At 45.5% G+C, this 14125-nt stretch overlaps 1 protein-coding gene across 1 annotated transcript in view; it reads right to left on the bottom strand.

Annotated features, from left to right (window-relative positions):
* The window catches only part of cpe (carboxypeptidase E), a 65896-nt gene that overhangs the window by 17682 nt on the left and 34089 nt on the right, over positions 1-14125 (bottom strand). The window contains exons 2-3 of the mRNA XM_042337604.1: positions 6272-6468; positions 1883-2050 (exon numbers count right to left, since the gene is read on the bottom strand). Of these exons, the coding sequence (XP_042193538.1) occupies positions 1883-2050; positions 6272-6468 (365 nt within the window). The remainder of the gene's footprint in view (positions 1-1882; positions 2051-6271; positions 6469-14125) is intronic.

Below are 14125 nucleotides of genomic sequence, written 5' to 3' on the forward strand. Positions count from 1 at the left end.
GCAATTACCATCCCCGGTTAGCGATCTGCCAATCAACTAACAACTGGGTTCCTACTTACTGCTAGGTAAACAGAGGCATGCGGAGTAAGGAAACTTGCCTAAGGCTTCGCCCTGCCCAGGAATAGAACCCGGATCCTCTCGCTTGCAAGGCAAGTGCCTAACCAGTATGCTTCAGGACACCTACAATCACATTAAATCAACCTGAACATGCCAAAGCTTTTCTTAATGGAGGTCTTTGAAGCAGGTCTGAGGCATTGAACTTCCAATTCTAAATAGTGGAAGCTTTTGACTGTCAGCTAACAGAATTCCGGAGGTTTTTGTTCAGTAAAAAGCCAGTAGCCAGCAACTGAAATCTGAATACACTAATAAAGTTTGGTTAAACTGGTAGTACCTTCACCCCTGTTTATAAAGGTTCAGCCCCAGAGCAGACGTGTGAGAGCACTGCAGTAATGGAGGTGTTGTTCAGATGAAAAAACAACTTGAATACAGATACAACTTTTATATAAATAGCATCTTTCGCATAGAAAAACACTCAAAGCAATTCACAGAGACAGAGTAGGAACATTAAAGCTCAGGTCAGTTACCTGTTAAAGTTCCCTGGTGACAAGTTTACATTCTTGTGTAGAATTACATAGAAAGTTACAGGTTGGAAACAGGTTATTTGGCTCAACTAATTAGATTAATTAATGATTAATTAACATGACTAATGTGCATGGGGCATTCCTATTGTAGATTAGCTGTCATATTTGCCTATATATTTGCCTGTTACTGCACTTCAAAAGTAACTCCTAATTCAACAATAACAACTTGCATTTATATAGCGCCCTTCACGCAGGGTAGCATCCCAGAGCGCTTCACAATGGCAGAGTCTGACCCCAAGCCAGGGGGAGAAGGAGTGGGGAGGTGACCGTAAGCACGATCAAAAAGGAAGGACTTTAGGTGGGATTTGAAAGTGGAGCGGGAGGGTGCAAGGTGGAGGGAATTAGTATAATAGAATAAATACATTAATACAAATTGTTTTGACACAAAGGAGCACTATAACACATGCATTCTAGATGGCTAAAAGAAACAGTTAACCTGCACCCTCATCTTTCTTAGTCTCTTACCCTTTCTCCCTCCCTTTTCTCTGACCTCCTATCTCCCAAATCTTTTTCCTCTAGCTGAAACCAAACTCTCCTCAGCCAAGTGTCTGACACATGCAGAAACCTATCACCATGCTTAATAGTATCCAAACCAATCTGAGAATCCCATCATCTCATCTACACATGGAAATTCCAGAGATAGATTGTTGGAATGAAATGCGCACTCTCTCCCTGGAGGGACACATCCTGCTTACCTAATTCCAGAAAGTATTAGGCACAGGTTGGCGAGAACCAACCTCAATTCAACTGGGGACCCCAGTTGGAGTACTGCTGGAGTCTAACCAACTAAAACCTCATAGCTTGCCATTGAGAGCACTGCCTGGCAAGCGTTCCCAATGCTTGTCCAGCTAGGACCAGCCTACCTGTTAGGGCTTTGGCTTGCAGCGTTAACAGGAGCTAAGTGGAATGATTCAACAACAACAACTTGCACATATAGCGCCCTCCATGCAGGGTAGCGTCTCAGAGTGATTCCCTGCGCTCAGTGAATGGTCTGCCCTTCCACGTCCTGCCAATGAGCCAGGCTGGCTTTGCTGTCATCAGCAGTGCCCTGTAATACTGTGAGTCCACCTGGCTCAGGAATCGGACTAGTCACAGCTTTGGCTCAATTCCGACATTCTGTTGCCAAACATGTCACCTTGGAGCCAGTTCAGCTCCAGGGAGACCCCTCTTATCTCTCACTGTAAGATATTTACTGATGCTTAACACCCATGGGCTTGTCTCAGCATTGGGCGGTCACCTACCCTGGTATTTTTGTCCACAGCAACCTTCATGTTTTTCAGCAGGTGATTGTTGGGCCCCCCTTCCCTTTCATACACGTAGGCAATTCGGTCCAGATCTGGGAAATTTCTGTTGAGGTCTATTCCTTGGGCATTGCTGCGACCAACAAGCCAGTCCTTCAGATTACCTGTCTGGAAGGGGAAAAGCAGAGAGAAAAATCTGGATGAAACTATACTGATGATTGAATTAAAAATGGCCTGTGAAACATAAGCCAAATATTGCTTAAAATGTAGACAAACAGTCATATAATGTTTAGAGCACAAAAATTACTCCAATCCATTTTTGCTCTCCACTAAGTTGTATATAATCTGTTGCAACAAGAATGCTTTGAGGAAGTTCATACATAATAACAATTTTACACGGTAACAATTTCAGGTAGTAGCAGACCATTGCAACTTCCTATAAAAGCGCCAATAACAGGGGAGTTGAAAGGCATGTTTCTTGGAACATAAGAACAAAGGAGGCCATTCAATCCATCCAGCCTACTCCACCAATTTATTAGATGACAGCAGATCTTTTAAAACCACTGTTATCTTTTATGGTCCTGTACATTTCTATTTTTAGGAAACTAATGTTGGTGCTCCAAAACCTTCAACCGATGCAAGCTTTTCATACAAAATTGGATCCAGACTTTATATTTCAAATGAAGCATTCCAACACGCACAAGTAGCAAAGTTGATTTCAGTAAACCAGACCTGCTGAAGGCTGGTGCCACAAGATGACAAGACTGAAAAGATTATTGCATCAAAAACTGCCTGTAGTAAAACCTGATCAAATGTAATCAATGCATCAATTGCACCATGAAGACCATCTCCTGCAAGTGATTTGGAAATGGCACTCAAAATCAGTTTGATTTCTCTAAAATGGATTCACGTTGGACTTTTACCTTCAATACAACTCGTGCATTGTGTCAGATCAATGCACAAATGAAGTATATAAATAAATCATATCAAAACTATTTGAAAACGAGGAGAGACTGGAGAAACTAGGCCTATTTTTATTGCAACAGAGAATGTTGAGTAGAGACCTGATAAAGCTATTTACAATTATGAGAGGCTTTAATAATCGATAGGGTAGAATGTTTTGCGTATGCGGTAATTAGGCAAGATCTATTTCAGTTTTCAAGAGGGAAAAAGTAGTAGTTCACAACAACAATAAAACAAAATTACATTTGTACAGCGCCTTTCATGTCGGGAGGATGTCCCAAGCCGCTAGACAGACAGAGTTTCAGATCAGAGCTGGGGGTCGGGATCAGGGAGGGTAGAGGACAGGGGGGGAAGCAGGGAGATCGAAAGCATGGTCAAAAAGGAGGGTCTTGAGATGAATCTTAAAGGAGGCAAGGGAGGGGGTGAAGCGGAGGGACTGCGGGTGGAGTTCCAGAAGATGGGATTGGCAGAAGGTCCGCCCGCCAATAGTGAGGCGAGTGAAGCGAGGGACGTGAAGCAGGCCAGAGCACACTGAGCGGAGGGAGCGAGCAAGATGGTAGGGGCTTAGGAGGTCACAGAGATGGGGGGAGCAAGACCATGGAGGGCTTTGAAGGTGAGGATCAGGATCTTGAACTGTATCCTCTGTGTGATGGGAAGCCAGTGGAGTCAGGCGAGGATGGGGGTGATAGGGTTACGGAGCCTCGTGCAGGAGAGGACGCGGGCTACAAAGTTCTGGATGATCTGCAGCCTATGGAGGGAGGAGCTAGGGAGTCCGACAAGCAAGGAGTCTGCATAGTCAAGCCTTGATGTTATGAAGCGTGTAAGAGGGTTTCGGCAGCCTGCAGTATGAGACAATGGTGGAGTCGGGCGATGTTGTGGAGGTGGGGGAAGGCAGAACGGGCCATGGCACAGATGTGGGGAAGAAAGGAAAGATGAGTGTCAAACAAGACACCAATGTTCTGGACTGGCTTAGCAAGATGAAGTGTGCAACCATGGATGGTGATGCTGTCAGCGCATGAGGTGTGGAGGCACTGACGGGAGCCAATCTGGAGAGCCTCGGTCTTATTGACGTTCAACTGAAGAAAATTAGCTCTCATCCATGACTCGATGTCCAACAGACATTCTGTCAGGACAACAGTGGTCCTGGAATCAAGGTTGGAGGCAGAGAGGTACAGTTGTGTGTCATGCGCAGACACGTGGACGTTGACCCCATGACTGAGATGATGTCACCAAGAGGGAGCATATAGATATTGAAGAGGAGGGGACCAAGGACAGAGCCCTGAGGAACACCGCACGAGACTGTGGGGGGGCTAGAGGAGAAGCCGTGTGTGGAGATGAAGTGGTGGCAGTGTGAGAGGTTCAATCTGAACCAGTCAAGGACAGAGCCGTGGAGGTGAGAGAAGAGGCGGTGGATGAGGCTAGAGTTGTCAACGGTGTTGAAAGCAGCGGAGAGGTCAAGGAGGACGAGGAGGCAGAGGGACCCCTGGTCGCAGATGGACGGAAAGTCATTTGTCACTATGACCATGGCTGTTTCTGTGCTGTGGGCAGCACGGAAACCCGTTTGGAGGGGTTCGTGAAGGGAGTGGCGGGAGAGGAAGAAGCGAAACTGGGAATCAACAACTCGTTCCAGGACCTTGGAGAGGAAAGGGAGGTTGGAAATGGGGCAGTAGTTTGGGAGTAGAGATGGGTTCAGGGAGGGTTTTTTAAGGATAGGGGTGATGACGGCAGTTTTTAATGGGGTGGGAACAGCACCAGAGAACAGGGAGTGTTTATGATGTCAGTGAGTAGAGGGGCAAGGACCAGGATCTTTGTCCCTCACAAGGACATGATAGGCTAAATGACATCAACTTTGCTGTAAATTTCTATGGTTCTAAATCTCTCCCCAAATCTTCATCTTGCAAAAAATCTTTATCTTTTGACTGTGGCTTTCATTGACATAAACAATTGCATTCTCCTCCCTCTCTGCTCAATGATACCCATAATCATTTATCCAGCACTATGAGACATTTATTCTATGTGAAAAATGTTTTATGAGTTCAAGTTATTGAACTGTTCACGGGGCTATTATTATATGATGAGATCAAGGTTGTCCACAAGATGGTGCTACGGGATAATCAGAAGCATGGTGAACCTGAAGCCTTGCCCTGGAGAGTCTACAGAAGCTTGAAGCACAGTGAGAGCAGTAACAGGGGTATATATTTAAAAAAAATGAATACAAGGAAAAGCAAAAAAATTCAACTCTATTGTTTCAGGGAAAGATTCTCCTTGTTCCAGTCTGCTCATCCCAATTATTTTAGAGTTGCAAAGGGCAATTTCAGGACAGACATTCTTTACTCAGAGGGTAAAGAGTGAGACAGGTTACCAGGAAGGATGATTGCGACAAGAACATTAACTCATTGAAAAACAGCTCAACATTGCAATGGGAGGACGGTAGATTGGACCTTCTGGAGGGTTGAGATCAGATGGATCCTAAAGCCTTCTTCACCCAAACCAATTTTGTGATCTTGTGCTGCATCGCCTCTCAATGAGAAATATGAGCGAGGTGTTTGCATGGAAGGATGTGTAACATATTCATGGTCGCCAAACTATGAGGAAAGTACAGCAGAAAGTGATTATTGTTTTTGTAGGTGTGTGTCTGTCTTCCTGTTTCCAAGGGCTATTTCCATTTGCATATCAAGACAACAGAAGGGAACAGCCCTCGAGAAATGAACAGTTCATTAATATTTCATACTTTCTCTCAAAATGGTTACAACACTGGGTTATTCAAATTTAGAATTCACTGATGAAACGAGGATGCTTAAAAAAATGTAGTTAGTACCATATGACTCATTTGGTAAAGCTGCAGCCCAGTCTGGACCTGAGCCAAACCATTCAGGAAGGTCCCAGATATGAACCCTCGTCTGATTCTAAGTTTGCTGAGAGCTCAGCCAAGGCAATAGCAGATGTACACTGTAGGCCTCAGTGCCGCTAGGCTGCTGAGAACTAATTAAACCAGGGTTTCTGATCTAGATTACTATCCTCTGCTGGAAAGTGTCTACGTGGGAGGAGAAGTTTAGGTCTGTTTGTGATGCCCTCCGCCCCCATCACATAGTTAAATCTCCTGCTGGTACAGACTTTAAGGGTTCACACAAGAAGAAGGAAAGCCTGCGTAAGACGTGAACAATGAGCCCACCAGCATATTCAGGACAGGAGAGGGGGACAAAATTGTAGTAGTAGAAATAATTTTTCTTTTGCATCAGATAAATCGGTTTAGTTCAGGAGAGTGAATCACTGGGAAATGCAGATGGTTGAAAAGCATTCTTGAAAGGGATTTTGCATTTATTTCAGAGGGAAACAACATGTATAAGCTCTTCCACATGTCCCCTTCACCAGAGATATTGGTGCAGTGTCCCAGCCACCTTCGGACACCTCCTGCCCTCTACTCACCTGAGAGGCGGCTTTCTCAAACCCATCAGGGTTCATGGACGGCATGATGTGTATCCGCGTGCTGTGAATTAGATTGATAATGGTTTCATTTCCTTTCTGATATTCGTTACACAGGTATTGGGCCAGGAAAACCAGGAGCTCTCGTCCTACCGCCTCATTCCCGTGCATGTTTCCAATGTATTTAACTTCTGGCTCCCCTGTTAAAAGACAGAAGAGAGGTAAGATGCATTGGTGCACTGTAGAAATTTCAGATCGAATAACCCACAAACAAGGCATTTTGCAAAGTAGGCAAGTTCCCACACATGGCTCAGTTGGTAAGGAATTGTGTAGAAGTAGGTCATACAGACTAGGATGGTACCGCATTTGGTTCCCTGGTTTACTCCAACTTACTGGTTTTACTCAGGACAGTGGAAAGGCCGCTACAATTGACTACCAAGTCTCCAGGCTAGGGAAGAGAGAGAATCTGCCAATGGTTTCACTCTCAATTGCTACTTGAATTTGGAGGGAAGAAACAAGGTGGTGCAGAAAAGCTGTAGGAGTGTGAGTTATTCATGTACAATTGGGTGTTTGGCAGCACGGTAGGTCAGAAGGGTGCCCAGTGAGGCAACACTCAAACTCAGATTCTGGGGTCAAGTAAAAGATTTGGGCCCACAACTGTACAGTGGGCAGCCAAGGTGGTGATGAAACATTCTGAAAACAGGCTTCGAACCAACGTAACGTATCAAAGTCAGGAAGAAGGACATATCAGTGATTAAAGAGGTTGGATTGCAATGTTCGACAATTTGATAATTGGCATAATGACAATAGTGACACTGAATTTTTCATTCCAATAAACTTTGCACTCGAAGATTTACAGACTATGTAAACCATGGGCTACAGGTAACAGTGCAAATCATACTGCCCTACACCATAGCTGTTTGTAAGACATTGCTGTGCACATTTGGTTGCCGCATTTCGCCCACAAATATACAGTCAATTTACTTTGCAGTATATTCTGCGAAGAACTTTGAGTTGTCTCAAAGTTGTGATAAGGCGCTATGTCAAATGCATTATTATTTCAATCGAAGAGCATCTGTTATCTCTCCACACTGCCATTCTCATCGCCTTCCTAAGTGATACTGGCAACCATAAGAAGATTGATAACAAGTTTCACACCAAGCACTCACTCACACAGAGAAAGCGTTGCAGACCACCCACTCATTTTACTTACAACCTCTGAGAGCTTCCAGTCAGAGAAAGGCTTTCATCATATCTGAGCAGATTGAAACAGAGGTCCCATGGTGAAAGGATAACCTTCTAGCCCACCAAGCTGCCGAGTATTCATTTGTACATGAATAACTCACACGCTCCTGTCAGCCCTTTCCATCTCCACAACCTCCTTTCCTCCCTCCAGATGCAAGAATATTGCCAGTGTGAACTTTGATCATTCTTAAAAGAACTTAGAAAAATAAAACAATAAATAAAAAGGAGAAAGCGTATTGGAAGCCATCAATTGGGAGGGCAGTGGCAGCTGAGTGGATTCCCTTGATTTTGAACTTGAGGAAGTTCAGCATTTTCTCGTAGTGGAAAGTATCTGTGAGGCATGACAGGGAGGGTGCAGGAGCCGGTTGGTGGTGGAGAACAGGAGCCTGGGGTTGCCCTTCGCCTCCAGGATTAACCTGGAAGAGAAGGACTATTTGGCCGAGGAGAGAGCGGAACGGTAGGTCTTGATGATGTCCAGCCAGATGTGGCGGTGGACCGTTAGGCCGGATTTGAGCCAAGTGCTTTCGGCAGCCCACACCTGGCCCTTAAGCGAGCGGAGGTGGCTGGTGAACCAGGGTGAGGATCAGGAATAGGAGGCAGTTCGGGAGGTGAAGGGGGCAAGGGTTGCGAGTGTGGTGGAGAGGGTGCTGTGGAGAAGAGTAAGCGCAGTGAGTGGGTTGGTACGAGAGGTGGGCCAGAGGGTGAGGAGATCAGAGGACTCGAAGGCAGTGGAGAGGGACTGCGGGGAGATCTTCTTCCACGGGCAGTAGAAGATGGTGGTAAGTTTGGAGGCAGTGGGGAGAGGGATATGGGAGTTGAGGGTGATGAAATGGTGGTCAGAGGTGACCTTGTCAGTGATGGTGACATCCGAGACGCTGAGGCCCCGGGTGATCACCAGGTCAAATGGGCGACCATGGGTCTGGGTAGCAGAGTGGATGTGGAGGGAGAGATTGAGAGAGGAGAGGAGAGAGAAGTCTGAGGAGGTAGAGCAGGAGGGGCTGAAATGGAGGTTGAATTCGCCTAGGTTGATGAGGCAGTCGGAGCAGAGGCAGAGGGAAGCAAGGAGGGTGGAGATGTTAGAGATGAAGGTGGGGGAGGATTTTGGGGGCCGGTAAATTAGGAGGATTTTTAGAGACAGTTGGGAGGGATGGCAGAAGGTAAGGTGTTCAAAAGAGGAGAATGAGCCGGTGGAGTAGGGGGATAGGGCAAGTGACACCCGTCAGTTGAGGTGTGGGGCATGGTGGTAGGTGTAGCCGGGTGGTGTGGCCTCAGTGAGGGGCAAGGTGTCACCTGGGGTGATCCAGGTTTCAGTGAGGGCCATAATGTCAATGTTATTATTATTATTAATGTTCTCATCGAGGATGAGATCATTGATGGCCAGGGTCTTATTGCAGATGGAGCAGACGTTTTGAAGGCCAATGTGGAGTGAAGTTGGCAGGGGGATGTGTGAGATGAGAGAGGGTAATGGATTAGTGGTGATGTGGATGAGGGAGGAGAGGTTAGCCCCTGGGGTCTGGGTCCGGGGTTGCTTGTGGCGGTAGTGGGGAATGGGGCAGTCGGTAGGGCTACTGCTGGACAGCCAACGCTGAGTGCCATGATGAGCCCGGCAGAGGATTCCCAGTCTGGACCAGAGGGAGGGAATTGGGGGGGTCAAGCAGAGATAGGAGGCGGGGAGGGTGGAGAGAGAGCAGGATAGAGCAGAAGAGTTGCAGGGAGGGGGATATTTTGAGGGTGGGCCAGCTCGGGTCGGGGGCAGCAGCCAAGATGTCTACGCTGGGACGAGAGGCGGCGAGATTAGTGGGATAGACCTTGTATGACTTCAATCTAAATGGGCCTCACATTGATGTACATGTTTGAAATCCTGTGGAGATCATCAAGAAATGAACAGAGTCATCTAATTCCATTCTTCAGAATTTTACAACCAATTGGTGCTGCTAACTTTCAGTAAACAATGTTTTTTCATTTCGTAGCACTTGCAATAACATACATCTTAAGGATTCCAGAGGTGTCGCACAAATCCTCTGGAAGTGTGAGACATTAAACTTCACCAGCTAGAATTTTGGAATAGTTCACATACATTTTCAAATGATTACCACATAAAACGGTTGCTTTCCCTGCTTAGGAAACAGCACAACATCTGCAAGTGATATAGAAGGGGTGTCGACTCCACTTCTACATCAGGCAGGGAGCAGCAGCAGTGAATACCTCTGGTGCTAACCTCCAATGCACTCACAAAACATAGGTTTTATAGATGCTGCACCAAAGGCAAGGATTGCTATTAATTGTGAAAAAATATACAAAGTCTAAAGAATGAGGAATACACTAACATGAATTACACTGATTCAATTTCAGTGTAAATTCAGTCAAACAAGTCGTCACATCACCGTGTTCTTATCCCAGGACTCACAAGCAGAGGCTTGGGGTTTCCGGGCACAATTAGGCACTGTTTCTGCCACTTCTGGTGTGTGTCAGTAATGTTGTGTTTGGGCCCTTGATAACAAGAAGTGCCTTAAATTGCATTTTTCTTGATCTGAAGTCTCAGAAGTTACATTCTTTGATGTATTTGTGCCTGGGATGCTGGCAGTCGAAGCTAAATGTGTTTTTCTGCACACCAGACTTCCCGGAAATAAATAAGATGCAGACGTGCAGAGATGGCAAAATGGAACCATGCTTGCGATTATAGTTCAGAAGTGCTCTACACTTCAACCACAGCAGGTATGATAACGCATTACATTGCTGTCATTGGGACATTGCTATTGATTGGGACATTGTGTGCAAATTGGCTACTGCGTCCGCCCAGAAAATACAATCACACTATTATCTTCTAAAGTGCCTTGAGACATCCTCCCGATGAGAAAGACACAATATCAAAAGTAAAGATTATTGTTACATACCGGTTCCAAAGGATTCAAAATTACTATGAGTCAACTCTTCAGCACCGATTGACAATAAATCTCGAGGGAAGCCTATTATGCACCATGTGTAAACCATGTGTAAACCATGTAAACTATATGTACAGATCAACTCTTAAGATCTTTGCCTCAGCCTTCAAATTCCTTCAGTCTCGCCCCTCCCTAACTATGCAATCCACTAACATAGGCTTCTCTGTTGCTTATATCGACAAAATATACAGTCAATTCACTTCACCATATCAAAACACAAAATACTGCAGATGCTGGCAATCTGAAACAAAAACAGAGAGAGCTGGGAATACTCAGCAGGTCAGGCAGCATCTATGGAGAAAGGAAACGCCAGTTCTGACGAAGGGTCATGGACCCGAAACGTTGACTCACTTTCCTTTCTCTATAGATGTTGCCTGACCTGCTGAGTTTTCCCAGCTCTCTCTGTTTTTGTTTCACTTTACAGTATATTCTGTGAAGCGCTTTGAGACATCTTGAAGACGTGATAAGGTGCTATATCAAATGCAAGAATTATTATTATCATTCCTCATGGCCTCCACCACACTTTAGCCTCTGGCACTTCTAAAATCACTTCCCTTCTCCCAGTCAACAACAGTTGCAACAACATTTTGTTACTCAATCCATGACTGCTTTTGGGACACTGCTGTGCACAATTGGCTACAACATTTCACCCCCAATCCACTTTACAGTATATTCTGTGAAACGCTTTGAGACGTCATGAATGTTGCTGTAGAAGCTAAAAATTATTTCTTTACCCAGAGGATAATTAATGATTGGAACAGGTTACTAGAAAGGGTGGCTGAAGTCAGGACACTGGACTCATTTAGAAAAGAGCTTGATGGGAGAATGGTTGGGTTGGTATTTTGGATTGATGAGATCAGGTGGGCCGATAGGCCTTCAACCAAACCTCTCTTGTGATCTTGTGATATTGTTGTTACTGGTATCAATTTCACCATCTGTCTACAGCCGAAAAATAAAATGTTAGATTGCCTCCAGACCCCCACTGTCTGTCATAGTGTGTTACAGCTATGTCTGTTCTTATTTAATCGATGCCCAAGGCACTGTTAAACAGGAGCTGAAACATCCATCATTCAGCTTCCGTCTGCAACTCTAAGTAGGACAGCAAATAGCATAATTCAGCGTTTCTTCATCAATCTTCTGCCCTTGCAGTGTGATTTCCAAAACGTGTAAGAATCATTCACTGCTAATAAAATATAGTACAGCACAAACAACATCTTCCAATGGGGAAGCGATGCCAGTTTGTTGCAAACTTTCTTTGTTTCGCTTCCTCATCAATTTCTTTTCCTTCTTTAGAAACAAGGGTAACGGATATTAAGATGGGAGGAACCTTTGAAAACCCGTTAAAATTATTCTTCACCCCTAAATCCCTAAGAGAAGCAAGATCTGCATCCTCCAATTCCATTCTTAATTAAATATATTAGAAGTGAAATATCCAGATTATTTTGGGTAGAACATCATATTAGGATGGAAAGATTTTATGTTTTTTTTCATTGTTAGTTTAAAATTTTATTTCATTTCTAAAAGACTCAAGTCTCCGAGCAGCCTTCTGTGAGTCCTGGGAGCAAAGGAGGCCATCACTTTGATGCCAGTGCAGCTTTATGTATTTCCAAACAGAGGCTTATGACACAGAAAGCACCAAGGGAGACATTCAGCTGATGCAAGACCCACAACTTGCATTCAGCTGATGCAAGACCTTCACAGTCGGTGTTCAAGCCAAAAATAGAGGCCGCTGGTAGGCACAGGTGTACTAAATTCACAAGCATGGACCTGAAAATCAAATCTAAATCTATTTTGGTTTTCAGAGCAACTCACCGAATGCATCAAATCAGACAGCTCCATGAATATCTTAACCTCTAGCAGAAACCAGAAGTACAAACATCACCTTCAATGATAGTGATGTCCTTGCGGAGGAATAAGAAGCAGATAGAGACCTTAATTATTAGAATAAAGGAACTGCAGCTTCATTTGCATATGCTACTAAGTTAGAAGTGGGAAATTGTGAAGAAGGCAGTGGAAAATTGCAGAGGGATACAGACAGATTAAAAGAATGGGCAGAACTATCTCAAATGGAGTGCAATGTGGCAAAGTGTGAGTTGCTTGATTTTGGACTTGATAATAATGCTTAATTTGATGTAGCGCCTTATCACATCTTTGAGACATCTCAAAGCGCTTCACAGAATATACTGTAAAGTGAATTGACTGTACCTTTTGTGGGTGAAACGTGGCAGCCAATTGGGCACTACAGTGTCCCACAAACAGTCATGGATTGAGTGACCAAATTATTTTTTTTTAAGTATGTCGCTATCTATTTCTTCTAGTCCCCCTTGTTATGTTTCCTCTCACCACCTACATCACCCATACCCATTAATATCTTCTTTTCTGCTTGGCCTAGATGCAACTCCACCCCTCATCTCTGCCCCAACACACCAAACCTGCACCTGTGAAGTTTGCCCTATTTATTTTGGCAGCCGGGTGTCTGACACATGAAAGGTCTCAGTTGTTTTATCTAAGATGCATCTTTGTGGAACACAGGCTTGAGGCAGTTACTGATCCCATTCGCAATGCAATTGTAACTTGAAATCCCAGGGGTTCAGCCTTTCACCAATCGGATTTTAACACTGTTGATCAACCTATCAGTCACGTGAGTTCACCTCTGCCAAGTGCAGAATATCCAATCCGGTCACAAAAGGTAGGAGTCCTGTGGCTCAGTGGTTGGCGCACTCGCTTTGCAAGCGAGAGATCTGAGTTGATTCCCGGCAGGGTGATAACTTAGGCAAGCTTCCTTACTCCACACGCCTGATGGACCTTCTTATCCAAGGTCCTTGAGAGAGCCGTTGCCTCCCAGCTTCGCTCTTCCCTCTCCTCTCACTCCCTCCATGAACCCCTTCAATTGGGCTTCTGGTCTGGTCAAGGTCACAAAAGACATCCTGACCATGTGTGACCAGGGCTCCCTCTGCCTCCTCGTACTCCCCGATTTCTCCACCGCCTTTGACACCGTGGACCACTCAATCCTCCTCCACCGCCTCTCCTCCCACCTCAACCTTCAAGGTTCTGTCCTTGACTGGTTCAGGTTTTACCTTTCACACTGCCTCCACTTCATCATGGCAAACATTTTCTCCTCCAGCCCCCACACTGTCTTGTTCAGTGTTCCTCAGGGTTCTGTCCTCAGTCCCCTCCTCTTCACCTTCTACATGCTCCCCCTTCGCAGACATGGGGTAAATTTCCAACCCAACTCTATCTCTCTGTCTCCACCCTCAACTCCAGGACTACTGGCGTCCTGAGCGACTGCCTGTCCGACATCAAGTCCTGGACGAGTGACAACTTCCTCCAACTCAACGTCAGCAAGACCGAGGCCCTCCTACTGGCTCGCATCAGCGCTTCCCCAACTCAGGCGCTGGCAGCATCAGCCTCCATGGCTGCACACTCAACCTCACTAAGCCAGTCAGGAACCTGGGTATCTTGTTTGACCCTGGACTGTTTTTTCTCCTCCACATCCGCACCATGACCGGCACTGCCTACCACCACCTCCGCAACATTGACAGACTCTGCCAGTGCCTCACCCCTCAGGCTGTCAAAACCCTCGCCCACGCATTCGTCACATCAAGGCTTGATTACGGGGTTTCCCTCCTCGTCGGCCTTCCCAACTCTTCCCTTCCTAAGCTGCAGATCA

This window comes from Callorhinchus milii, unplaced genomic scaffold (assembly GCF_018977255.1).
Source record: "Callorhinchus milii isolate IMCB2004 unplaced genomic scaffold, IMCB_Cmil_1.0 Scaffold1, whole genome shotgun sequence".
Taxonomy (NCBI): domain Eukaryota; kingdom Metazoa; phylum Chordata; class Chondrichthyes; order Chimaeriformes; family Callorhinchidae; genus Callorhinchus; species Callorhinchus milii.